This window comes from Wyeomyia smithii, chromosome 3 (assembly GCF_029784165.1).
Source record: "Wyeomyia smithii strain HCP4-BCI-WySm-NY-G18 chromosome 3, ASM2978416v1, whole genome shotgun sequence".
NCBI classification, from domain to species: domain Eukaryota; kingdom Metazoa; phylum Arthropoda; class Insecta; order Diptera; family Culicidae; genus Wyeomyia; species Wyeomyia smithii.
This window is the reverse complement of record NC_073696.1, coordinates 217,924,793-217,949,308: the sequence shown is the minus strand read 5'-3', so window position 1 is coordinate 217,949,308 and position 24,516 is coordinate 217,924,793. Positions and strand designations below refer to the sequence as shown.

General features: G+C 37.6%; 2 protein-coding genes across 3 annotated transcripts in view; one reads left to right on the top strand and one right to left on the bottom strand.

Annotated features, from left to right (window-relative positions):
* Positions 1-14,595, bottom strand: part of LOC129730481 (uncharacterized) — a 106,669-nt gene extending 92,074 nt beyond the window's left edge. Inside the window, exon 1 of the mRNA XM_055689827.1 lies at positions 13,676-14,595. The gene's annotated coding sequence lies outside the window, so the exon portion shown is untranslated. The remainder of the gene's footprint in view (positions 1-13,675) is intronic.
* A 2,356-nt stretch (positions 14,596-16,951) lies between these two features.
* Positions 16,952-22,125, top strand: LOC129731063 (polycomb protein Scm). Of its 2 annotated transcripts, XM_055690803.1 has the most exons (6): positions 16,952-17,339; positions 17,405-18,116; positions 18,441-18,914; positions 18,983-19,886; positions 20,031-20,590; positions 20,677-22,125. In XM_055690803.1, the coding sequence occupies exons 2-6, from the start codon at positions 17,502-17,504 to the stop codon at positions 20,806-20,808; spliced, it is 2,685 nt and encodes an 894-aa protein (XP_055546778.1). In that variant the 5' UTR covers positions 16,952-17,339; positions 17,405-17,501; the 3' UTR covers positions 20,809-22,125. The 2 variants fall into 2 exon arrangements, with proteins under 2 accessions (XP_055546778.1, XP_055546777.1); XM_055690802.1 differs by having other exon boundaries at positions 16,952-18,116.
* The last annotated feature ends 2,391 nt before the right edge of the window (positions 22,126-24,516 follow it).

The window sequence follows — 24,516 nt, the reverse complement described above, 5'->3', positions numbered from 1 at the left end:
TTTAAAACAGCTTACTTAAGCAGCTTTGTTTCACAACCCGTCTCCCACATTGCGGTGAAAATAGCACCACAATTTTTCCATGAAAGAACAAATCTCTAGTACTGGTGTGGTGGTAGTAAACAACATTGTCCACGCTTAAAACAGCGGAAAGACCACAACCAAAAAAAGCGCATTTCACTAAACCAAGAATGCCAGCTTCGCCGCTTCGTGTTCGCAGAAACAGCTTTGCGCGAAAGATTTTTGAATACATGTTTTCCAACTATGCTCGGAAGCCCGTCGGCTAATACGTTGAGAAATTTATTCAAATTCTTCCCCAGTTTATGCGCTCTGTGCCGATTCTCATCGTCAGTCAGCCGGTTGTTGTCGCTGTTGATATTTATACGAAATTTTCTGCATGTTTTCCCACAAATGCTGAAAAGAGGATATGAGATTGAGCAACCAGCAGATACTTTCACGCCCACGCAGTGCAGTGGCACAGTCGGTCGGCAAGGCAAACCCAACAGCTAATTTAACTGGGGGAAAACAAGCTAAATCGTTTGCCTCGTTCGTATCGACGACGGTGTGGGATTGGACCGCAGCAGGAGGCTTTCCGTTGCTCGAGCAAGCAAATTAAAAAACCATTTCGTTGAAACTTTCATCTGAAAGAAGCGTGCTGTTTTGTTTATTTTCACTCGATCAGGTTGCGAATTTAGGTACAAATTCATCAATAGGGGTTGCCCGCATAAAAGTTTCGGGGGCACTCCAACTGCCGCGCAACCCGTTGGCTAAGAAGGCTCGCTTTTGCTACTTATTTGTGAAATTCTCTCAAGGTTCAACCCAAGTCGCATTGTGGTGAGGCATCATGCGAAAAGTTGCTAAACGTTTCGCGATACATTTTTAGTCTGCTGCTCGACCCCTTTTAATGACTTGCTTGAACTGTGTGGGTATTTGTTTGTTTACGTTTCATCTCACTTGAGTTAGAATATTAAAGTTTCGAAACTCTGTTCGTTAGGTAAATCGAGGTACGATTGTGGCTTCAAAATGAACGACTCGAAGAAACATCAGTGTGGAAAAAGGGTTTTGATCGACATACAGTTAAAGCCACACATAAGTATTTTCAATACTTTTGAAACAGAAAAAAGCATGTGGTCCATTAAAAGTTTAGGTTAAAGCATTGGTCCAAGATATCCAACACGGATTCATCGCTTCGTGCTACAACTGGGTCTAGCTTTCAATAGTTTCGATAAAAATCAATTGTAGGCTTATATTTATCAAAATAATATAACCATGTTTTGACTGCGGGTTTTCCACTCGAGCTTAGTATAGATCTAAACAATAATGTAATGACATTTCTTAACCAGTTTGTTTTCCCTTAGAAAAGACGAAATGGACTAAGTGTAAGCCCCAGAGTTTGACAGGCATCAGTGCTCAAACGTCACTTTACCAAGCGAAATAATCTTTTATATACGTTCTAGGCAAGAAAAAGCGATTGAAAATTCTTTGCAAAAGTGGCTGCCTGGAGTGATTCGGTACTTTGGGGATTATGGGGAAATCTTGATGTGTTGATTACTACATAAGACTGCATTTTTCACCATTGATGATTTGCCGTAAGGCTACGCTCTACTTTAAGTGCGCAATTCCAAACTTCTTTCGCATCTTACACAACGATTTGTGTAAGGGTTTGTAATTCGATAATTTTTTTTATTGGTAGATCCATTTTTATCCTCGGGTTTCTTCGTCAATGAGAAAGAAAAAAACGGAAAGAAATCATGGATATTAATTGAATCAGCATTTCAATTTTTTCAGTATCCTAGCGAATAGTGAGCGATCAAAAGGCCTAAAATATCAGCAAATTTGAGTACAATAGAATTAGTTATTTTTTAGTTTTGGAGACAATGGTGAACAAATATTTCAAGTGTGTTGTGCGAAAGTTTTTTTCAGCAACTTCAAAAAGCTCAATAAATTGGAATTTTAATGTATTTGAAATTGTGAAATAATATACTTGCTAAGTGTTTATTGAAGTGTTTCACACAGGCCAAGGGTTAAAGTAAGAAAATTTATGTTTCGTTTTTATGTAAAATAAAAGCATAGGAGTGATTGAAATCGAACAGGTCGGTAATACATACGAGCTAACGATACGCTCTAATACCCTGAATATCATTTTCAGGTAAAATATCCTTTGTTATTTGAAAATGAAATATGGAAATTTAGTTACTATCCATTTCCTTAATTACTCAACGCAATAACGCATGCCGTCAGCGAATATTATATGTTACCGAATAATTGACTGAAAACCTTTTTCAATTTAATCATTCATTAATATTCATATTTGTCAGATGAATGCTGAGTGTGAAATAAACAAACAAACAGGTAGATGAATAAACATAAACATTAATCGTGATTTTTATAATCGTTCTTGCAGCAACTAATTGAAAAATTATCTATTCAGCTGTTCATCTGAACTGTTGTACTATTGAGAACTGTCAAGCCTTGTTGAAGTTAGCTAACTGGAAATGCACTCTTTAGGCTATATAAGTGCCTGATTTTGCTAAAACAAATCATTTAACTATTGGATGGTACATACTTCAGCAGCAACGGCTAGAAGCAGCCGTAGCCAACTGTCCTTATACGGACAACAAATGAATGATTGAAAATTTTAAATAGTTTCTCATTTTGCGCTAAAATTAAAAGTGAATTGTTATCTTAATCTGCATGCACACTTTGACCGTTACTGTATGTTATTCTACGTCAAGCTTGCGGTTGTGGCTTTGTATACAACCCCACTGTTATTTTTTTACCCTTCGATTTGTTATCAATGATTCAAAATATGTTCCATTTGTTATTATTATGAACATCACCAATCTAAAGTTTTTTTTCGTTCAAATTGTTTTATTGAAAGTTGCGAAATTATACCTAAAATAGTAAGAATTATTTACTATTACATATTTTTTCCGAGTCTATTTCTAGAAATTGCATAGAAAGGAAATAGTTCCTGCTGAAATATTGTTCATTGTAAATAACAATATCTAATATGAACCACTCGATTGAGGGGCTGGCAGCACCATATCAGACTCGAAACTTTGTGAGTATGTAGGTATTACTAAACTGAGTAACTTTGCATACTTTTCCCAAAAATTTATCTGACCTGAAAATTGGAAAGGTCTGAAATTTTAAAAGCCATTTTTTAATTGATATATCTTAATATTGACAAAAGTTAGAGAAAAGTTATCACGGGATAAGATAATTTTTAGAAAATTATTGGAAATTTCAATCGAGAATATTTAAAAAAATAAATTTGGATATACGATTTAACGTTTGCATTGAAAAAATGGATTCTTTTCTGATGGTGATAAAAAAAAACTAAGACAGGTAATTGAGTTTGATAAATTTCTCGTAAAAGGTATTCATATAGGCTTACTAGCAAAAACAATCTATACTCTTGCGAGCGGCCTTCCGGCAATTAACCTGGACCCAGTTTTCACGACAAAACTGTTGGAGTAGATCCTACGCTTCAGATTTGCCCAGATGGGACGCAACTGGAAGACATTGGGCGTGTTCAACAACTTGGGTACCAAATCAATATTCAGCCGCTTCATCTCCTCCAATAATTGCTTCGAGTAGTGGACCGACGCCAGATCCGGCCAGAGCACTGTGTTTTCGCCCTTATGAGATTTCTTGATGAACGACGCAGCTTATGGTAGGTACTTCGTACTAGAAATTTTCCCGTTCACGGTCAGTCTAGAGCAGCGGTTCTCAACCTTTTTATGACCGCGTACCCCTTGGCAATATTTTCCAAAATAATTGTGACCTCTGGCTTCTAATGTTCTAGCAGAGTGGGAGAAAGCTGTGGTAGATCACGTTGTGGTAGTCTAGTCCAGGTTTCAAATTGGACTATAGTTTGTTTTACTGCTACAGTCATGTTTTGAGAGCAAGTTTGAACAACAACTGAAGTATTACAAAAAACATTGCTTTGTCCGCCATTACTTTCGCGTACCCCCTAGAGACTCTCGCGTACCCCTAGGGGTACGCGTACCCCAGGTTGAGAACCGCTGGTCTAGAGTAAAAGAAGAGCGGTTTTGACATCCCCTGTATGTCCGTCCATGTTCGCCAGGTACTTTTTCACTATTTGGCCGGTTGCACCGACTGTCCGGTCAAGCGTACGCAGCGATGTAATCACTTTTTGCTCGATCTCCCTCTTAAGCATCCTTCGAAGTTTCTTGTCGCTCAGGGTCGTCGACCGTTCGGACCCGGGCTTTCTTTCGATACTCTATTTGTTGTCCAATAGTGCCAAGATATTGTAGATATTAGAGCGGCCGTATCTGGCGTCCACAAACTGCCGCACGATGTCCGTTTTCGACGCGGCGGGGTACCGTTCTTTGAACACGCACTGTTTTCGCCATCACGGTTAGAGTTCGACTGATAGAGCTGTCAATTGTTTTTCTGCTGACTCATGGGTTACTATGATTAATGCTGCATGGGTAGTTTCGTCAGTGCATGTAAACCCATAAAAAAATCGGCAATCTTTGTCCTTGTTTTTAATGTAAGCGTTAGTTTCCTGAATCTCTTTTGAATATTTCAAATGGGCACTTTAAGGTTTTCTAACATTAGCATTTTTAATGCTAGTCTAGAAATATTTTTGAAAAATGAATTATGCAAACTTGTTTGATTCTGGGAGGGTGCTGTCAATTTCTGTTTGAGTTGGCGCCAAACTCATCCCATATTTGTTTGAGGTTTTCAATCATTAATTGTGTTCATAATTTTTCGCCGTAGTATCAGCACATTTATGCATTGACGTTTCAAGTGACTTTAAAAAACAATGACATCAAAACTGCGGATAGAAAGTAGCTTAAAGCAATTGTCTAAAGCAAAAATGAAATTTATGATCGCTAGAATACACACGTTATTATGATCGCTAGAATACACACGTATTACATAATATTCTGAAATTCTGGCATTGAAGATAATCAATCCATCAAGTCTAAAATCAACTGAGTTTTTATCGTTTTGCCTTTCTCCTAGAAAGGTATAGCAATCACTGGCAAAACCGAAGATATAAAAGTGCTCTAAAGAGCCGAATGGCATAGTTTCTGTATGTGTGTGTTAGGGTGGGGAAAATGATCGATTTTTCAGAACCAAGTTTTTTTGGTTCTTTTTGGGATCCCAAACAACCCTAAACTTTCCTGAAGTCGATTGGTCTTGTCTCCGCTTGGCGCATTGCATTTCAAATTTGTATGAAAATTTATTTGGGAAAATCTACTTCTTGCATTTACCTTTCTAGAGAGCTCAATAATGTTCTAATAATGCACTACATTATGTTAAAGTATAGTATTTTAGATGCCTAACAACTTGTTAGAAGACAAAAAGAGCTAGGATGCCCGTAAGAAGAGCTATAGCTGTTCAAAGTTGAGTATGTCGATTCAAATGCAGAAAATCTTCTTTTCTGCCAACATTACCAAGGTACCGGCGTCAGTAGGATTCCCTTCAGAAGTAACCTATCGTTACGAGTTTGTACACTCAGCTGGATCAAGCAAACACATTTAGGTCAATATTCTAGGCGTAGAAAGAATCTACAACGTGTTTCAGAGGTTACTTCTGATGGAAATCTGACTGACGCCGGTACACTGACAGTGTTGGCAGAAAAAATGGTTTGCAACATAAATTTTGACATACTCAACTTTGAACAGCTCTAGTATTTTTTTGGCTCACCCTAGCTCTTTAGTGTCTTCGGCCAAGTTGTAAGGCATCGAAAAACCTACCATTTGAAGTAATGAAACCTATGGTTTGAGCCATATTGAGCTCTTTAGAATTGAAAATGCAAAAAAGATGGTTTTTCCATACAAATCTCCATATAAATTTAAAATGCAATGCGCCAAGCGGAGACAAAACCAATCGACTTGCAATAAATTCAGGATTGTTTTGGGACCCCAAACAGAACAAAAAAAACTTGGTTCTGGCTTTCTGCTATCAAATTTCGTTTTTTCCATATAACGATTCCCCACCCTAATGTGTGTGTATGTGCAACTTTCCAATCTCACTCGATTTTCTCAGATATGACTGGACCGATTTTCATAAAATTATTCTCAAATGAAAGGTCTTGTTGCCCCACGAAACCATATTAAATTTTATTGTAATCGAATTTTTAGTTTGTATGTTATTTATCAAAATGTGAAAATCACGAAAGTTTATTATCTCAGAAATTACACAATCGATTCGAACAAAATTGGTTTTAAATAAATGGGCTGCCTAAAAAACCTTAACTTTTGAATTTTATAAAAATTGGACTTGTGGTTCAAAGGTTATGGAGAGAAACGTGTTCTCGAGACTATTTAATCTCACTCATGTTTCTCAGAGATCGGTGGACCGATTTTCATAAAATCAGTGTCATATGGAAGGTCTAGTTACCCCGTAAGAACCTATTGATTTTTTTTAAAAAGGACTATTACTTTGCCTGTTATGTTTAAAAATGTGAAATCCAGCTATTAAAAAAAATATTCTCAGGAGACTACTTAAACTCACTCACTTTTCTCAGAGATGGGAGAACCGATTTTCACAAAATTAGTGTCAAATGAAAGGTCTAACTGCCTCATAACACCCTATTGAATTTTACTGTAACTTCGTCTGTAATGTATCAAGATGTGGAAATCACGAAACATCATTATCTCAGAAACTACACAACCGCTTGCTTCTTCCTCTACTCACATACTGTCTGCTTAATGAACCGATTTGAACAATACTGATATCAGATGAACGGGTGAGTTAAGGGTTAACTGATGAATTTTATAATGATTGAACACGGGGTTCAAAAGTTGTTAAAAAAAGTCTTTTTTGAAATAGAAAAAAAAATACTACTATAAATAATGGAATGTATATATATAATCGAGTCCAACCTAAATATGAGTACAGTGACTTTTCGATTATACCACGATCGAAAAAAAAATTAACCTCATATATTTGAAACATTTCATGTTATTTACATGTGTTGGGTATAGTTTCACTGTTGGCCACCAAAAATTTGTTATTTAGAGTGATAAATAAATCCAGTAAATATTATTAAGGTGTATTTTTTCTGAAAATTGAAGTGTTCGTGTAAATCTATTTAACATATAATAAGTTTGAATGAGAAAAGCTGGGTCTCACCGCTGGGTGGATTAATTTGGGTTTTTTTTCTAACTGTGTAGATACTTGGAGTTACCTTTAGAATCATTCGAAGCGAAATCGTCCTGGAAATGATAAAATCTAAAACGAAACTGTTTGGTTCTGATGAAACTATGTATATGTTTTCGACTAGAGCACATGACTTCTTCTGAATAATTGTAAAATGTTGTATATGGACGAGTTGCAGAATATTGTTTTTTTGGAAAAACAAATACACTGAAGAAAACTAAAATAGTAAATAAAAATTGTTAACAGAATTACAAAAAAAAACCTTTTAATTTTTGATAATTATAACCACATAATATAAATTTAGATGCAGCGAAAATTTTTTTTGGTGTCTGGTCTTCCAAATTTTCGTGCACACTTAAAATTTACTGCCGAATCTCGGCACTACTGAATGCACGATTAACAAAAAATGACAGCTGTCATATTATAAATCTCGGTTTAACCTTACTGAAATTCCAGCATAAACTACCGAGATTCCCAACATTTTGGCCGAAATTTCATTCAGGTGAAAATGCGAAATTAATTAATTAATAAAACCCCATTCCCCCCCCCTCCCTTCTCTTTACCCACGTGGATATTTTTTTACAAATAAAACTTGATAAAGGTTTGTTTTTGTGGTTTATTTAGGGAGTAAACATAAAAAAAGTTAGCAAAAGAATTAAACAAAAATAATTTCAGATTAATTAAATGATTTTAAAAAAAAAACGTCTAAACGGGAGGAAAACAACACAATAGACTCTAAAGTCTACTCTAAAATGACTTCTAGCAAAACAAACTTGGAGCCCAAACAGAAAATAGTCAAAAAATAGCACAAAATTCATGAAACCAGGATATGGCTAAAACAAAAATGTATTTATAATAAAGTTGTAAACTGCTTGATGAAATCAAATAAAAGATAAAAAACAAAAAGGACAGTAAGTCAGTATTGCTCAAAGCTTCTGTAGAAGCTGGAAAGATAAAAACTTTTCTACAAGTTATAAAAGATTAAAAAAAGAAGCAAACTGAAGCAGAAAGTAAAAAATATATTACTTCAATTTCAGTTCAACAAGTTCTCAGGAAAACAGGACAATCTAAAAAAATCATCAGGAAAAGATCGAAAGCTTCTATCAAAAGTTTATCTCAAACTAACGTAAAAAAATTTCAAAACTTCTCTAAAAGGTAGAATGAAAGCATAAAAAAGTTTATGCTGACTCCAGAAGAAATCGAAAAGAAAAGAATTTCGAATGTAACTTTAAGTGACTATAACGCGGTAAGGAAAATAATCTAAAAACGCATCGAAGGTAAGGATCGGAAATTGAAAGAATTATAAATTTTTTTCAAACCACTCCAAAAACAACAGAAATTACCTACTTTTAAAAAACAACAACAACAATATCGCACGCCTAGCCTTGGGGCTAATAGCGGTCTCGATCAACTAGATTAGTTGAGAGAATTCGTTATCGATATTGTTTTTGGCACATTTTGCATGTGTAGGATAAGTACAACGATACACCGTGCCCCAGTACTGAGTCGAGAAAATTTCTAGCTCGAAAAGATCCTCGACTCGATCGGGAATCGAACCCGATATCACAACCGTGTGGGAGAGCTAGCCGACCGACATCGCTAACCACAGAACCACGGGGACCACACACAATTGTTTAAAAAACAATTGATATCAAATGAAACTGATCCTAAATTTGGCTCAAATTATTAGAGTACGTAATGCTAACGAGACGGGAAGGCTTAAAAGAAAATGATTCAAATTCAGCCAAATGGTTTGAGAACTTTTGAAGTAGAATACCGAAAAAAGTGAAAAATATGTCCAATTTCAAATGGTAATATATCGGTTAGTATTCGATGGATTTCCTTCGTTTTTGCAGCAATAGATTGGAAAATCTTCTAAGATTCTTCCCAAATGCAGATTATTGTAATTTTATTTTTCAAACTATTGTACTATTGAAAATAGTGAAGCCTTGTCAAAACGAAAACTTCGGCCACTGATTGGTCGTTATATGATTGCTTCCCAAGCACGGTCGACAGAATCATAGACCTTGCCATTTGAAATGTGCTATTTGGCCTATATAAGAGCCTGTTTCACCCGAAGCCGATCATTATAATTCTAGACTGCAACAACAGCAGTCCTCCCTTAGCAGCAGTGGATACAGCAGCAGTAGCAGTGCAGAGGATAACGGCCACAGCTGTGGTATGGCAACGGATAACGGAGCGCGTCTCAGCATCGATAGCAGGACCAGGTGATGCAGGGCAGCGGATACCAATGACAACGGAAGCGTCCACTACTGTGGCAACGGGGATAGCGCAGCGGTTGACGTTGGTCTCAGCATCTTAATAAGCAGGGCCAGCTGATGCAGTGTGGCATTTTAGTGAAATGCCGTCTCTGAGCGATAGTAGGCACACTAGCAAATGCATACAATGAAAGAACGTTCTGGAAAGCTTTTCAGTTCTTTTTTGAATAAAAAAATGTCAAACTAAAAATTGATTCCCAACTTAGCCAAGAGTGGTTTCTTAGATGGTTGAGATTACTGACAAAACTGAATCGAAATGTAGCTCACAGCTTAGTTGAAAGTGAAAAAAATGATTTAAATTTAGCCTAAAACACACTTTACCTCATATGCTCAACATGTCTGGAGAATCTTTTTAAAAAAACGAGGAGGCCACGAAAATAACTCAAGAATAATTTTTGTCCCATGTTGCGACATGTTCTAAAAGTTTCTGAAGACATCATACTTATTGGGTAAAGTTAAATATATTAAAATATGAATGTTTCCATAGATAATATTTTAGTGAGAATTTTTTTTTCGAAATAGAATTTTTCAAAGATTTCACCTCATAAAACTTATACATCCTTTAAAAAAAATAACCCTTGAAACAGGTACCTGTGAAATAGTCATGTGTCCTCTATTCGAAATCAAATTCAAAGTTCTATTTAAATCAATTATATTTCTGATTTTGTAATTTACCTATTTTCTAGTGAATTACATTTCAAACCCGTTCTCATTCAGAAAATAGATAACTGATAGAACCTTCTAAATTTTTAGGCTTATTCAGTAAAATTTGTGTGTGCAAATTATATTAGAACTAGTTGGCCCGTAGTGGCTAGCCACTTTCGAATGCATTTTGAACTATTAAAAGTTGGTATTTAATCTAAAATGATTTTTTTTTAAATATCGAGTTGAAGTTCAATATGTAACTAAGACACTATCGACAATTCGATGTAGATGGCCAGTGCGGGATTAAAACTTAATTAATTATCTAACCGCGATAAATCCTTCGTTCAGTAGATCGTGGATTGATTGCTTACTCGAAAACGAATCTACATCTCGCTTCTCATACGGATCCACTGCACAGCTGTTTTCTTCAATATCTAAAGACTTTTTCTCCATTATTTGATTATTTTCGAAAAATTGTTTTCTAATGATTTATTATATTTTCAATTTCATAATTTGAATAATAGTTCATTTTCTCAATTGTTTGATGTAACATATGTTATATTCAAACTAAACTTACAAAATAACTAAAAACGAATGTGATAGAAAAAAAAAACAATTTACAAAAACCATTGCTCATGAAAAAATACTGGATTGCTCAAAAAAATATTCACACATGCAAAAGTTTGTCTCTGCAATTTGTTATTAACAACAGCAAAGCTTGGAATAACGAAGTACTGTCCTTTTTTATTCATTGATGGGTAGTTCAAATCCCTCTCTAATACTCCGATATAACTTTACACATGATAAATGACGCGCATGAAACATCTGTCATCTGCGTTCCATCACAGAAACCTTTTATAGTGTTGCGTAACAACATAACAATCCTCATCCTATTACCACCACCTTTGTCTACTTCTTTGTTTTTGTCTTCTCCTACATAAGCAAACAAATATTATTTGATAAAAAATAAAAAAAGTTGGCTTACTGTAGTGCATTTGCAGGATAGTAGATAAACCTATTTAATTTTTAAACTTTGAAAATTTCATGTCGATATATCAAAATATTTTAAATCAAAACTGTTGATCAGATGTTACATAATGTTCAAAAATAATTGCCTCAAAAAATGAACTTCAAACTCTCATCAACTATAAACATAATTAACACAAACTGAATTGCAAATTAAAATCAATCCTTACTGAATAATTTCATCGTGAAAATTTTCAAGTATAATTGTTGAACTTGAATCAAAGTTTGAATGTCTCTCGTCGGGAATGGGTTTATCTTATACTCTAAGTTTTTTTGAAACAGCTAAAATTTTCACGTATCAGCGAAATAATTATCCCTTTCTCCGTGCATCTTAAACGTCGTAGTATACTAAAAGAATTAAGTTGGGGTACATTGTGTGCAGCATGTCTTGTGTAGGTTAAACGTCTTTTCTACTTCAAAAATATCGAAAGAAACTTATATTGCTTTATCTTTGAGTACAACTTCTTGAGAACATTTTTGTAAATTTTGTTAGAGCTTCGAGTAATGGGGAGAAAGTTGGATAGATTTCAAGTGCGGATTGTCACGCGCCATAAGCTAAACTTGAAACTCGATATGATGTTTAGCATAAAATGGCTTTGGCGAGTTACAGCCGGTTTTCTTCAATTTTTTATAAATGATCGCTATTAACGTCTTCGGTCAACAAAACATTACAATTTCAATGCATATAAAAATTGCTACACACTTTAAAAAAAACCAAACTGCTTATTTTCTCGAGCAAAAAGATTTATAATCCCCATCATTTTCTTGACTTTTCCATAGTCTATCCCCAATGAACTACAACAGGTACTGCCTTATTCCATCACTTGACAACCTAATTTTGATGGTAATGCCATGACATTACAGAACCTATTGAACATGTAACTATAAAATAACGTTCATAATTAACCGACAGTGGTTTGGCTAACTTTAAATTTCATTTACATGCTTGATATCTTTGATACTATGTCTTTCTTACATCCTAAAATTGCCCTCCGCCCTTTATTACGTTTTTGGCGGTTTTTGTCGATGCACCTGCATTAGAACCTATAGCCATGTGCTAATTTAACACGAGTGCCGAATATTAGTTAAGACGCAGTTAGCTTTGATTTCATTACGACTGGCTTCATACTAGGCGAGAGGAGGTGAGTGGAGGACTAAATGCAAAGGTAACTTGTAGTCAGAACAGGAGTGTTTGCGTTGCTACCCACAAAAAAATAACAAACTTTAGTGTACCTCAGCTTCAGAGTTTGCTTGGGAAAAAGGCAATTTGAGTAATTTTCGTTTGTCGTGCGCGTGACTGAAAGACAAGCAAACTATATATATTCCGATTGATCTCGCGTTTTTTCTGTCTGAGAAGCACGGTGCGATCGACGTTTTAATCTGCATATGTTGTTTTTACGTTGAATTTGTAGTGTTCGTGGCCTATCTTTTTGTTTTTAAAAATTTGAATAAGGAATTTTTTTGAATGGCAAAAAAATGTATATTGAAAAAAAAATCTTTTTGAAAACTCATTGTAACGATTTTTTAATCCGTTGAGCTGAAAGAGGGCAAAACTTAGTAATATGTATCTTGTTCTTTGTGAACATCTAGCAAACAATTTTTGAAAGATCCCACAGCAGAGAAATACAAAAACATTGTTCTATGCACACAAAGTTGTACTATTTTTAAAATTCCAGGATCTTTTTGCATTTTATTGTTTTTTTTTTTTTTAATCTTGTGGCTAGAGCGTCCCTTCAAGACACAGTTTTGACCCAATTTTGGTTAAACATATAACAAAACTGTATCTCATGTGGACAATGATATCGGTTGACCGGTGATGCTGATAACTTTGACTGCCGTTTATCTCACATATTTTAGGCAAGGTAAATACGGACAATAGTATGAATCACTAGAGGAATTGATAAGAAACACATCCCTAGTATTACAGTGAAAAGCAGATAAATCACACCGCAGTTCCGCACAAGTTCCGCATAACCGCAGTTCTTTGTTTGTTAACCTGATTTGATAGCAGTTTCTGTTTTTTTTTTTATTTTGTATAGAGCTCTACTTTTGTTCCAAACTTTTTTCTCTGACTGGCACGAAAACGACGAAGGTTTTCATTCTGTGCTATTCGGCAGTTTTTTTTTTCTAGTATGCAGTTCGACAAATTCAGACAAATGCAATTGGAATGTTACCTTTCTCCACCCAATTTAAATTCATTGCGCACAAAAAAACTCTGCGTTTTATTGCGATTTTACTTTTATTAATGGCGTGCACAATCACTTATCCCAAATAATGGTGACGCAATACAAGGTTTAGGCAAACATTTACTAACATAATGTATAGCAAAACCAACGCTATCTGGTTACAAAGGAACAACATACGTAAACAAGACAGCAATTTGCACCCTCAAATCTCTCATCTAAGATATAGGTACTGATTACTGTTTAGCATGACGGCAGGGAAATTTTGTTGATGGTGTATATTTTTCGATCCCATGTCATCAGTGGTGTTTTTTTCATGCCCAACAACTAAACCAATGCTGGTTCCGCGGCATTTTTTTACATGTACACATATTATATATCATATATAAATATACTCACACTAATTTATGTTGATTGCAGAGGTTACACAAAATAGGTCTTATTCAAAAGAAACCGAAATATTTTCTCGGCTGCTTTTTGTTTATCTAACTTTCACTAAACTTCGCTGGTTGAAAGTACACCGAATGCCTTGGTTTTCTAAAGCGTGCTGAACCTCAAAAATTCAATCAGTTTCACCGTCGGTCCTACGAAATCAATTACGGCTTCTGTGCGGATTGCGCTCACTAGCTTCCCTGACCGTAGTCGGCAAATTCCCACTAGGGTGTTAAACTTAGTGAACCGTGAAATTTCGGAACAGATTATACTGCTTGCCCGCTGGCACGGATTTTATTGGCTAACACCTTGCCTGTTGCGAGTCGTCTGATTCGGGTGGTTCACTTGCGAAACGGGTATCAAACAGGGATTTTCAACGGCCCGCTTCGCTTCAGGTGCTGTGATCAACTCTCGATAATTTCAACATCAAAAATTTTATACTTCACAAACAGCTTTTACACCGATAGCCTAAGGTTCCCCGCGACGCTCGGCAGCGACGCCGTTTGTCACGCTTAATTTCACTACGTTTTATCTGTACTATAATAATATAATCACTCGCTTTTGCGTACGATAAACAACTAAATGCACACAATGCACCCAACTACACTTTGGGGCGATCCGGAACGAAGTGCTCCGGTGGGCATTAGGTTGCGCCCAAAACGCAGAGTCCTGTCTCAGTACACAACCAAATCTTCCCGTTACTTGCGACCAATACTTTACACCTCGCTTCGTCCAGAATGTTCAACAAGTGTTATATCACCGACGTCCTTGCAGCAAATCGTAAAACTCACCGACTTGTATACCCTTTTATAAACGATTTTCCTCCCGACCACCCTCTCCGACCGAACACGGCAGCAAGACTCGGATTGGGCTGTGCTTATTTCATTCACAGATAGGCCAGCAACCGTTTCCGGCAGTCACCACATGTTGTATTGCACCCGCCGCACGCTGGACTTCGGCTGTTTGTCGGTTGGACGGTCCGGTTGCGCATGTTGCCAGTAACGGCTACGGTAAGCTGCATCGCGTCGCTACCGCCGTGCAACTTTACCGAAAGCTTCAACCGTGGCGAAAAGCGCAGTGCGGTTCTATTTTGTTGAAGTACTAGAATTTTAGCGATTCTTTTACAGTTACTGTACCTGTCTCAATTCAAAAATCGTCGATAAGTTTTGGTTGTTCATTTGCCAATGATTTGTTGATATTGCTGCGAAGTTCTTCTTAATCGTTTCCGCTCTAAGAAACGGTTTTGCGTAAGAATGGAGAAGAGAAAAATACACTGAACCAAGTTACAAGAAACTGAGCACAAATCATAAATCATAATGGTACCGCAAAGGTAATGGTTAAAATAAATTCAACAAAGATGAACTACCACTAAATAAATTCCACATTAAAAAGGTAGTAAGTAAGAAAAGCAATAAAACATTCTATTGCAAGCGCGTAAAACAAATCCGCGAAATTGGCGTAAAAAACGCGTAGAATCCGAAATCCGCGTAAATAACGCGTAAATTCTGAAGCCCGCGAAAAAACCTCCATTTGCTAAAGGTTTTTAATCATTTTTGATGATTACTTTCGTAAAAGAATGTGTTATTTCCACCTGCAAATCGAGCTGAAAATCAAGAAGAAGAAAAAGGTTAGGCCAAATCAGCGAATAATCAGTAATTTGATTAAGTGAACTCATCGGACTATAAACGATTTAAAAATGAAAAACTATTTAACAACAAAACACTGATTGAGAAATCCATATTAGTTTTAAGTTGGACTTAATTTCAGTTCGTAGTCGGTAGCGAGGATAAAAGATTTGCTTGTAGTTTTTAAGTCATCAGATATAATTGGCACCGTTAAACATTAAATTGTATTTGTACCGTGTCAAATAAACGATATGTGAAGAAAAAAAAATGAAAACCCATTGAAAACAGCGTGAAAAACAACTTTTCCGGAAAATCCGCTTGAAAAAAACCACGTAAACTCCGAGATCCGCATAAAAACGCGTTAAAAAAATCGCTAAAAACTATCATAGAACAAATATTGGCGTTTTACCTTATAATTATTACCGTAAGTGCGTAAGACTTGATTTTTTCTCACGTGTGGACGACATGGTTTTATTTCAGCAATAATTTTGTTATGTCCAAGAACAACAGAACAATAACAGGATATTGTTAATAGACTGCATATGTTAAGTTTTGTCTTCAAGAGTTGTCATTTTGATAGAATAATTTGAATTCAATAAAATGACGTTTTCTGAGATATACATTTTCTTTTTGAATGTTTTATTTTTTAGTGATTCAAGTAAAATTTTCATGTCGTTATTTTTACATTTACATATTCAAATTAGCAAAGTCTGCTCGATAGGAAATAATAGGTGAACTAGAGGTGTACAGAAAAATGTCTCAAAATTAAAATAGATTGTTTTCAACTTCAAAAATATTCAGCTTACATCGAACATTCGATTTTCATTTCCAAACTAAGATTGACGAATCAATAAAAAATCACAAAATTGCAAAAAAACTGTGCCCTGAAGCGAATGTACCATAGTTATTCTAGGTTAAATAAATTTCTTACTGAGCGTCTTTGTAGAATGGAATGGAATGTGTAGTTAATTATATAATATAAATGGAAACATAACCTATTCTCAATATTCAATATGAGTATTCATGTCGAGCTCGTATACAAATACTTAGCCGTAAAAATTCTCACTTCCATTGACGAGTAATGGAAGATACACGGTTTACGGCTGGGTATTTGTATAAAAGCTTGACATGAAGACCCCTGATATTAAATATTAGCTGTTGTTGTGACACTGCTTTTGGACTAGATTTGTATTCTTAAACTTTTTTTATATAAGAATAATAAAAAGCTGTATATTGTTACAGCATTTCATTATTCTTATATAAAAAAAGTTTAAAACGAACTGTAGAATATATGTATTGTTAAACTGCTTTAATTTTTTTGTGAAAACAAAAACATATTTTTATTCAAAAAACTTTTTCGCCCTTTTGGACAACTTCGGCAATGGACAACGAGGGATGTTTCTCGATATACAAAACTTATCGATATCGACACTTTTATGTCGAAGCCAGCAACAAAACAAACAAAACGGCTTTAAAGGAGGAGCACAAAGCGGAAGGCACAAAAGTCAAAAACGCAACGTCGTAAAATGCTAGAACGAGATGGGCAGTTTGGGTCCGAGCGGGTAAACGAGATCGCAACAAAAGCTCCAGCGCATCAGTGGCATGGCGTCAAAGCGAGAGCGAAGAAAAATAAAATTTTTGACAAAACGCGTCTCTTCCTCATATCGGAAAAAGTGTCAGCAGCAGGAAAGAAGAGTGTAAGAAAAAGTGGATTTAATCAGTTTTTCGCCGATAAAAGTCGCAGTAATTATTCGCAAATTGGTTGAAAAATAAAACGCGTTGCTTTTCGATTCACATTTAGAAGGAATAAACGGCGTGCCTAACCGTTAAATGATGATGTTTTGTCTACTTGCGGTGCGATGTGAAAATTTTGAAAATTTAAGCAACTATTGAATTCGGAACAAACTCCGTGCAAGTAGGCGACGAGGACGCAGAGGAAGCAAACGGTGAAAAGTGGCGATAAATCGATTCCCGCTTGCAGACAAGTTGAGAAAGGAATAATATTGGTTGGAATTTGCTGGAAGAATATTAGTGCCGTGTTTTGATCTACGTGTTTGTTTTTTTATGTTAGGAAGAACGGTGTCCTGGTTAAATTTGGCGCAGCAATAACAGGACGGTGCTATCGATTGCGAAATCGGTGAACTGAGTGAATCAGAGGATACTTTGTAATGTCCACATCTGGAAGCTCATCACCAGGCAGCAATAGCAACAACATTACAAGTAGTAGCGGTATCAACAGTTTAGAAACAAATACCGAGCGACGGTCCAGTAATAGCACTTCCGGTTCGGGAAGGACTCCCCGCAAATTTGCTGCCGGTGGTGTAGCGGGGAGTAACGGAACAACTTCCAGCAGCAGCAGTTCTTGTGTCTGGTGCGGGGAAAATAAAACCCCGCTCAAATACGTTCTTCCGACTCAAAACGGAAAGAAGGAATTCTGCTCAGAAACCTGCATCCTTGAGTTTCGCAAAGCATATAGTAAAGGTGCCTGCATTCAGTGCGATAATGTGATACGTGCCAACGCACCAAAGCCCAACTATTGTTCCACGTTCTGTATGAAGAAGCATCAGAAAAAATCGCTCTCGGGCGGAACGTCCGCAGCACAGTCTCTGGATGGGACGCTTCCGTCGACTACCTCCGGAGCAGCACCCGGCGGGCCGAAAATCAATGGAAATAATAATAACAACAATAACAACAGTAATAGCAACAACAACAGCGCTAACGGACGCAGAAATAATGGAAGCAATTCTCCCGGTCGGGATCAAGCTGCTAGCAGGATAAGTCCGGTAAGTTCTAGTATAGAAATGTTCTTGTTACTGGTGATGTTACACTTTACATTTACTTTTCAAATACACATTTCCAGCAGTTCTATTTGTAATGACAAAATTTGTAACATAATTCTTTAAAAGAAGGATCTAAAATTGACTAAATGTCAAATCTAGGTTTTATAATATTTAGATTTTTCAATTTTCATCATTTGATCGTTTATTCATATCAATAGGATCTGTAGATTCAAGACTGCACAATTGTTTATACGGTTTTTTCTATGGTTAACAAATATGTATGTTTAACATCTACTGATTATGCAATGTTGCGTGACGTCCTTCCAGGTTACTACAACAACGTCAACCGGCCCCTTCCAATATGAAAGTTTTCACGTATTCGATTGGACCGAGTATCTGAAGGAGTCTGGAAGCGTTCCTGCGCCGGCCGAGTGTTTTAAGCAGGCCGTTGGACCGCCAAAGAACGAGTTCAAAATTGGCATGAAACTTGAAGCACTGGACCCCCGGAACGTTACCTCGACCTGCATAGCGAGTGTGGTAGGCGTGCTTGGTTCACGACTTCGTCTTCGCCTCGATGGCAGTGACAATAAAAATGATTTTTGGCGGCTAGTAGATTCCACCGAAATTCATCCCATTGGACACTGCGAGAAGACTGGAGAAATGCTACAGCCACCGCTTGGATTTCGAATGAATGCAAGCAGCTGGCCGACGTTTCTACTAAAAACTCTGAACGGGGCGCAGATGGCACCGGAGCACATCTTTATGCCGGAACCACCAACGCCTAAGTGCAATTTATTTCAGGTTTGTTAGATTTTTCTAAATTTTTGTTAGTTTAATTTTGATTTAATGTTGCGCTATCCTATTCACAGGTTGGTCAAAAGCTGGAAGCAGTGGACAAGAAAAATCCACAATTAATTTGCTGTGCAACGGTTGATGCTGTGAAAGAGGATCAAATCCACGTTACATTTGATGGTTGGCGAGGGGCATTCGACTATTGGTGTCGCTACGATTCCCGGGACATATTTCCTGTCGGATGGTGCGCAAAAAGTTGTCATCCAATGCAACCACCTGGTCAGAAAAACAAAATGGATGGAAGCAATGCCCGCTCGAAAGGTGCGCGGTCATCATTTGCCATGCTCTCGGAACCGGATTCGATGACTCCGACGACTCCGGTTACAGCCCATTTCCACAGTCGATGCAAGGGAGGGCCGTTTATCAACAGCTCCAAGCTACCTTCAATGGTGACTGCGCCAAACCATCAAACTTTGGCGAAACTCTGTCTCCAGGAAGTGCTGGCTGCTTCCAAGGATCATTCACAGTTGTCACCGCTATTATTTGGTCTGGACGGTGACGTTCATATTGTTACAGCAGCAGGAAAAAATTTCACCGTTAAAATTCCTCCGTACATCAGACAAAAGGGAAACAGTGGTCTGTCTGAATTTCTGGAAGTTTTGTGCACCGCATGCAGAGCATGTAGCCATTTGATTACACTGGAGCCAGGACCGGAACAGTGCGATGCCTGTATGGTGCAATCTCCACCACTGAAGCGACCGCTCCGAGCTGAATCGACGGTGGTACGATCCGCCACTCCTCCACCGATAGCTGCTGCCTCGCCGAAGGCAGCGTCTATCACACGAGAAACGACCCAACATGAAAATCCGCGAAGTCCCTCGCCGAAGCGCAAAGCGGTGGAACGAGAGACTGCAACATCAACGACAAACAACGAGCCAAGCTCGTCTTCTCCAGCTCCGTCCACAGTGACGACCAGTTTGGGTGAGTACACATAAAATTATCACTTTTATTATCAACAATGCTCGATTTAATCAGAAGATTCTCAGAACTATGTAATTCTGAAAGGAAAGATAACTTACATAATTTCTAATTTCTTTTCTGGATTCTACAATATTCTCACTTTAGCTGCAGTGCACCCAACACCGACATCAACTGTAGCCGTTCCACCTCCTGCACCAAGTATGCCTAATGCTTCCAGCACGATCATCAAGACGGAATCGCAAAGTCCAGTAGCTGCAGCTGTCAGTGCTGCTGCGGCAGCTATTGCGTCTTCTTCCTCTTCGTCATCATCCTCTTCATCTAGTATGTCCGCTTCGGCAGCATCCCCTGCGCAAGCACCAGCTGCCATTATACACGCAACACCAACAGCAAATGTGGCACCCGCACCTATACCTAATACTATAATTCCGGCCATCCCAGTGCAACAAATCGCACCGCCGACCGTACCGGTTCAACCGTGTCCTGCCTCGTCAATGCTCGTAACGGGTGCCCATCAAACAGTCACGGAGGCTTCTGTAAACTCACCGCGTAATGTTGCGATGGTTCCATCTGTATCGCCACCGGCCGTTACTCGTCCTCAAATGCCCCGTGGTCAACCAAGCGATTGGACCATTGAAGATGTGATACAGTTTATTGCCGTGCAGGACCCGGCTTTAGCAGTTCACGCGGAGCTCTTTCGAGATCATGTAAGTATGATCAGTCTCGCAGGACTGATTATAACATATTTTTACACGTTTTCAATTTTCTTATGTTAAATTTATATCCATTGCAGGAAATCGATGGTAAAGCGCTTCTTTTACTCAACAGCGATATGCTGATGAAGTACATGGGTCTCAAGCTAGGGCCTACGGTAAAGATTTGTAACCTGGTCAAACGGGTGCAAGGCCGTCGGCACAATCTATAGTCATTGTAAGATCCTGTTGTTTTTGTTTGTATCCCTAGGCTAGGATCGTTTTTCTTTTTTTTCTCCCTCTTTCCTATCCTTGAAAATTGTTTTACCTTCATGACTAACTGAATGATCCTTGAAAATTCCCAAATTGTGGGTTGAACTACCGCGAAATGAGAGAAACAATGATATCTATTTATGTTCCGCGTAACGTAATGACGAAGGGGTACAGCTGTAGACGTTTCAGAGTTGAAAAGTTGAACTAGTGATAGGAATGCGATAGAGTTTAGGGATGTTTGTCTCACGGAGGCAAATCAATATGAAAACATGATACATGCGCTTTTTCGTGAGAGTATCGAGTAAAATAAGTAAATATGCAAAACTTTGTTGCCTAAGTTATCTTTACAAAGAATTATTTACACTCAAAAGTGTAGTGCTTTTGTAGTAGCAAGCGTTCTTTTGCTAGTAATTTCAGGTGTGATAAGTTTTACATAACATAATATTACTTTCATGCAAATTAAATAGCAGCAAATAAAGAAGCTATCAGTTGGACCCAGCATATTGCAAACAGCCATTTTAACATTGACAGAACAAACAGAAAGATCTAACTTAGAGGTTAAAAACACAACGACGCACTCTCATAATAGCAAAATATTCTACTACAGTACTAATCAAACAACAGAAAGTAGCATATATGCATATCTACAACATAACATTTTCGTATATTATAACAAGGCGGTGTCATTATTAGTCTGGTAAAAGGTTCAGAGATTAATATTAACACCGAATTGAGCAATAACAACAGTTGTTGAAATAGATGTTTATAAAAAAATAGTTTCTGTTACAATTTCTGTGACCAACTTCAATTTCTTCGTTTAACACAAAGTTACAACAAATTTTCTCTCTTCGCAATACAAGAGTTTTCTTAAATCATATGTTTGCGCACCACAACGTTAGTAAATACGCTAACTTGCAAACTTTACACGTTTCACAAAGCACACTCAGTCCACCAACGTTTTTCGTGCTGAGCTCAATATTCACTTCCGAAAAAGAAAACTGGCTCAAACTGTACGGAAATTTCAAAACGCTGGGCACAAAAAAAAACTTCGCTTGTTTCACCAATATCTAAATTTAGTCATTTAATTTGAATATATTCTGCGTCTGCGTCACGTTTGATAAGAAAGAAAATGAATCACGACTAATTGGAATCACTAGATGTACAGTCACTGTATCAAAGTATAAGTATAAGCAGGAATAATGATAAATATTATTATATTCTTAGGAAAAAATACAAATCAAAACAGATTACACAATAAATCGAGTCATGAAAATGTATCTGTTACTCTGTCTAGCCCTATTAGGGTTGTTGTCGTCACGTCATACACTTTCGGTGATGTTTGCTAATTGAAATGATCCGAACTCATCAACCTCATCATCAACCTAAAAGTTCACCCTAAAGGCATAAACACGATGGATACGTTGCGGCTGCATTTGCGGTAATTTGACAGTTAGCTCATACATTTTCTGTCAAATTAACGTCAACGCAACGCAAACGTATCCATTGTGTTTGGGCCTTAAGTCTACGCAAGTTGGTACTAATAAAAATGAAGAATATCAAATGCAGATTATTTTTGTGATAATTGTGAATCACAGCGTACGACAATTTGTACTGTGTTTTCGTGTTTTAGTTAACGTTAGAACTGTGAGAATTCATTAACTCATGAACATAATCAATATTTTTTAGAGTTGCATAAAAGTTTGCTGCCTACTTGTGATTCGTGAGCTGTATATATCCTGAAGCTAACGTATTCAAAGATTTGAAAAATCTGCTCGGTTCCCCATATAAAATAACTTTGGATACCTGACCACAGGTCGGTCATTTGAACCTTTGTTTTAGATGTAAAAATAACATTTCTTGGTTGAGCTTGACGACCGCATATTTCGTAGTTGCTCCTCCGTGATGGATCTGAGCTAGTGAAGTTGCACAAAGAACCACGTATATGGCAGCTTGGGATTAGTTTACCATTTCCAGTGTACAACAATACAGTAGTTTTTGCGCCGACCACGATCGTTAGAGTGAAGGAAGATGTTGTAAGGAACGAGGTGTAACAGTCGTTGTTGTTGGAGATCGAGTTTACCTCTGCATCTCCACGACTACGGCGGAAAGGAAAAGGTATGTGTCACCGTGGTAAGTGACCAAATCGAACAATGTTGCGCGCGAAGTTAATTCATTGCGATGACCAACGATGAGTAACATGTGAGGAAAAAAATCCGAACAACTTTAAAATTGGTCTACGATTTCGAAATGCTGCACAAATCGAAAAATCTTTTTCCACAAAATAAAGATCTATTTTTATATAACTAGTAACACGACCAGTCGATTCTGTCAAGTTTACCATAGTTGACAAAAAGGCGTTGTCGGAAGAAGACCGTCGTAAAAATGACAAAGTAGTGTTTTGGCCAGATCTTGCATTGTCACACTATGCTGATGCAACTTTAGGGGATTTGCGGCAAGGCAATATCGGGTTTATTGCGAAAGGATACATTCTGAGCAAATTTGAAGCGAATGGTCTACCATAAAGGTTACAGAGCAAAAAACGCCGATTGTTTGATGGAAAAATCAAGAAGAAGCTCGAAACAATTGAAACATCCGGGATTCAGGAAGCTATAAAGCATATTCCCTAGAGAATCGACGTAAAAATAACATTTCTTGGTTGTTGATTGATTGAATAATAATACCAAATTATCACCCTTATTCATGTTTACAGCATTCACATTGGTATGAATGTTCGAACTCCCTCCTTTTTTTGTATGCCTGAATGGCATTAGGCTAAAGTGCCACTGCGACAGGAATGTTTGTCTCTCATGGCTGGCCCTGATTGCTTTACACAGATTTTAAGCTGCTTGAACTCATTGATTGAGTTGAGCTTGTTGGTTGTAAGCCTGTGCCCCAATTGGTACTACATAGTTTATGAAAACAATGATCGTTTTACGATTGGTAGTGTCGGTTACGACTTTGACGGTTTTCTTCAAATGATAAAATGCAGGACACTGTCCAGTGAAGAGTCCCGTGATGATGCGTAGTTCATTATGGGCCATCCACATCCCACGTGGACAGTGGACAGATTTTTAACAAAGAAAGCTCCTCCTCGTGTCGTGCCTGGTGAAGCAATTCTCCGCCTCCGCGAGGACGCGATCGTAGTGCTCACGTTTCTTACGGCGATGAAGCCTCTTCTCGGCAGCTCTTGCCTCCCGGTATTTCTACCGCATGTGACGCGTTACACGATTAGCTGCTACTATCGTGTTGCCGCTGGGGAGCTCCGTAGCCGCAAGGTTACAGAGTTCGCCTTGGTAAGCGGATGGTCGTGGGTTCGAATCTTAGTAGAATCAGGCCATTTGGTTGCCAAAGGACTTTGTTAGGAGGAACAGAGGCTCGGAATAGTAGTGTAGCTTGAAACGGAAAGGTAAAACTTACACACAACCACGGATATGAATGATAAGCGTATCTCTAACTTTTAATAGTGATACTGCCAATAACATGAAGTACGGAGTACAGAAAACACTTGGGCAATATCACAATAGATCTAATCTCTGGTCGCAGTGATAAGCCCACACAGGAAAAAAAACGTGTTGGCGTAGGCTCGGTTCTTCTCCTCCGTCCCCTCTAGACACTAAGCATCTAACCACCCACTACGCGTGGTTCCCGTTGTCATGCCTATCATTTCT

Bases quoted from the DNA above. Each gene is read 5' to 3' on its own strand.
- LOC129731063 (XM_055690803.1), top strand. From the start codon at position 17,502: ATGTCCACATCTGGAAGCTCATCACCAGGCAGCAATAGCAACAACATT. The intron at 18,117-18,440 runs GTAAGTTCTAGT...ACGTCCTTCCAG, and splicing joins CTGCTAGCAGGATAAGTCCG to GTTACTACAACAACGTCAAC. The intron at 18,915-18,982 runs GTTTGTTAGATT...TCCTATTCACAG, and splicing joins CTAAGTGCAATTTATTTCAG to GTTGGTCAAAAGCTGGAAGC.